Source organism: Vollenhovia emeryi, unplaced genomic scaffold, assembly GCF_000949405.1.
Source record: "Vollenhovia emeryi isolate VEMERY1.0 unplaced genomic scaffold, V.emery_V1.0 DF939199.1, whole genome shotgun sequence".
Taxonomy (NCBI): Eukaryota; Metazoa; Arthropoda; class Insecta; order Hymenoptera; family Formicidae; genus Vollenhovia; species Vollenhovia emeryi.
In genome coordinates this window covers 999,590-1,002,919 of record NW_011967167.1, presented here as the reverse complement: position 1 = coordinate 1,002,919, position 3,330 = coordinate 999,590, and the positions used below count along the sequence as shown (strand labels likewise).

At 39.7% G+C, this 3,330-nt stretch overlaps 1 protein-coding gene across 1 annotated transcript in view; it reads left to right on the top strand.

Annotated features, from left to right (window-relative positions):
* Window positions 1-1,593: 1,593 nt before the first annotated feature.
* LOC105561874 (maltase 2-like) overlaps window positions 1,594-3,330 on the top strand; it is a 5,682-nt gene continuing 3,945 nt past the window's right edge. Inside the window, exon 1 of the mRNA XM_012012228.1 lies at window positions 1,594-2,296. Coding sequence (XP_011867618.1) covers window positions 1,609-2,296 — 688 coding nt within the window. The 5' untranslated portion in view covers window positions 1,594-1,608. The remainder of the gene's footprint in view (window positions 2,297-3,330) is intronic.

Below are 3,330 nucleotides of genomic sequence, written 5' to 3'. Positions count from 1 at the left end.
ATCGCGATACGTTTAATTGATGAATGAAATATCAATTAGTCTTATCCATGCTTAATTACATTGTAATATTTACTTATCGATCATTTAAATTTATACATCGGCGATTTCTGTTGATTAAAATTCGTACCATCTGATAAATTTACAGTGCAATGGTATATTTTACGCGTTTCCTTTCCTGTCGCGTGTGATTAATACCGAGGTGTTATACAAAGTGCCACGAAGTCTCAATCATCCCACGAGGTTTGGTCAATTATGTCACGAGAATTGGTTGATGCCACGAAACGCAAGTACACATTTGATATGATATTGATTACGAGAAATTAAATATGAATAATTTCTTTTTACATTTCGTAGAAAATTCGGTAATACTGAAGGAGATTAGTATAGATTTTTGATCGCAGGATTTTTAATCTTTGTTTTTTGTATATATAAAAATTTATTTTATAACCGCAACTTTTCATACTATCCGTCTTGTAATATCGGAGTTTATTACATACAGCAATGTTTATTATCGCCCTAAGTGACGTGAAAGCATTTCTTATATACATGATTGATATTTTCTTCGCCAGTGATAAATTAATGCTATTTTTTTCTACCGAATTGCTTGCTTAACACCTTTGCTGGCTACTATTTCCCTGTCGGAAATAATTTTACAAAACTATAAAATATAACTGCCAGAATCTAAGAAATTCTACGTAAATTTAAAAAGTGTTATAAAAATCAACATGAAAATGCTAGAATTGGAACACTTTTGTTAATTTTTGTAATATTCTACAAGCCAGCAGATGTTTGAATTCTTTAAGATTTTGTTGTTTCTCTAATTTTTAAAACTAGTAAAGTTGTGTGCTAATTTTTACAAAATTGTACATTTTCATCAAATACTACTTGCAATAATTTCTTGATTTGAGAACATTGTGATTTATGGTACTATTTCGTAGATACTTTTACAAAAAAATTAATGTTTCAACGAAGATATAAAAATTTCTTCAAATTTCTATTTCAAGTCAATTTTTGTAGTTATTTATAGAAATTTTTTCCACTACGGTAGTGAAAACCAAGCAGGATTTTACGTGATAGGAGAGATGAGTTGTATTCTGATTGGCTCTCATCAGTCAGCAAAAGTGTACGCAGGCAAACCGGCAAGCAAATGCTATTTTTCTGCTGTTTGCGATTTACTAAATTACTAGAAATCCTGAGTGCTGAGTGGTGCAATGATAGTAATTTATTAGATTGCAAGCAATCCAGCAGGAAAACTAGCATCATCTGCAGCGGGCTTTAATTAAATTTCGGCTAACTTTCGAGTTAATAAATATTTAATTAAAACTATCTGAATTATTCCTAAGCCTTTTTATCACACTTCATACAAAATACAAATAATTTCCTATAAAAACTTTGTTCGGTTTCTATTCCGGCCAAATGCCGGAAAGAAAAATAATTAATTAATTAATTACAAATAAACGAATGACTCATAAAAGTTTTCAATTGCACTTCAAACGTCTTCATACGAAATACAAACGATTGCAAATAGATGTTATTTAAAAATACGATTATTTTCGGTCAAGTGTGAGCGAATATTCGCGCTCGCCGTCGTTACGTAATTCGCGCGGCATGAAAAGTGGAAGGGATCGCTATTCGATCGGCGGCGCGGAGGATACGTCATCGTCGTCGCCAGTCGTTGCAACGTTCAGGTCGCGAAAGGGAAGTGCGGCAGAGCGTGGTGACGATCCGCATCAACCGAACCAGCTGCAGAACAACGCCGTAGTCGTCATGGGCAAGCAAAACGGCGAGGATTTGGATCAGGACGCGCAGGAGCGGATGCTGAAGGAGGACAGCACCGCGAAGATCTCGATCGAGAAAGATGACAAGAACGAGAAGGCCCCCGAGGTGAGGATCTCTTCGTCTCGGCTTCTCCGTCCGTCGATTCCGGACTCCTGGGCCGACGAGACCGGCCACGTGCGCGCGCGAACGGACGAGCCCCGCGATTTCTACCTCCTTTCGAACGCGTCGGACGACCCTCGGTCTACCGCGGACTCGTCCGCGAGGTTTCTTAACCTCAAACCGCGGCGCGGACGTCGCGCGGGGGCTTATCTTATCTCTTTGTTAGCTCTTTATCTAGCGACAGACACGCCTATCTCGCCACTGTCACGAGCGATCGATCGCCCTCGGACAACGACCGCGGTTTCTCGCGGAGCATCGAACCGGATTATTTTAACGCCATTTTTTTTAAATCCGAATTTTAAAGCGAGGCATCGTATCGCGTCACGACGCTCTGCGAACGTTGGGGGAAGATGGGTCGGTTAAGCCTGAAAAGTTGCATCATATGCGATCTAAGGCCTCAACATGCGCTAATATATGTCCAGCATATGGCGGCATACGGAGATTTTTACTTCCCGAATTTGCGCGTTCAATCCTTGGCGGCTTCAGTAATAAAGATGCCATTTCGTAGAGCGAAGAAAAGCTAACGTCTTACCCCCCACTCCACCGCAATTCAAATCAGCGTTGAAAAGCTATCGCTGTTCGCACCCTTTTTTTTCATAGAGCATATTTTCGCTGGCTCTTTGGCTGTCGTTTATTTTAGAATAATAACGAAAGGAGAGTTTGCTTATTGTCACCAGTAATGATTAAAGATTGAGACGGGAAACTTATAGTCAATCCAACTGGCTAGTTATTTAATTAGTTTATTACACAACGTTCCGACCCTATTCTTTTGGGTGCTTTTCGAGTGATACTATTCGAGTATACGCTTCCAATTAAAACTTACAATAAATATATCCAATACACAGTATTAGATTGTCTTCGGTATGTCTAAGTATATATATTACAGTATATAGAGTCATTAGTGTCAATGAACAGTAACTCGGGATCCGAACTCTACGAAATGGCACCTTAAATCTTGAATCTGACCGTTTAGTTGTTCCACGGCAATTGTATATTCTTTAGCTGCCGCGAAAGTGAAATAATGAACTCGCAAAAGATGCGAGCCTCATCTCTTGGAGCACGTCAGTCATTGCATGTTATACAGGGTGTCAGATTCGATATGGACAATCCCAAAGATTATAGTAGATTGGGTTAAACTGAGAAGAAAAGTTATATAAAATTTTACAAAATCGTAATTATTATCGGCCGAATTCAGAAAAACGTCTGAGCCAATAAGTGCACGGAGGAGCGGAAGGCCGGACTCGGCAGCATGCAAAATGGTGTGTTTGTTGACATCTCTCAAAAAACGATAGCGAACGCGTTCGCCCGCTCACCGCTCCCCGCTCCCCGCTCGCCACCGTTTCTCATCGATCGATGCGTGACTCCACCTCTCGCTATCGATTTTTCAGAGAT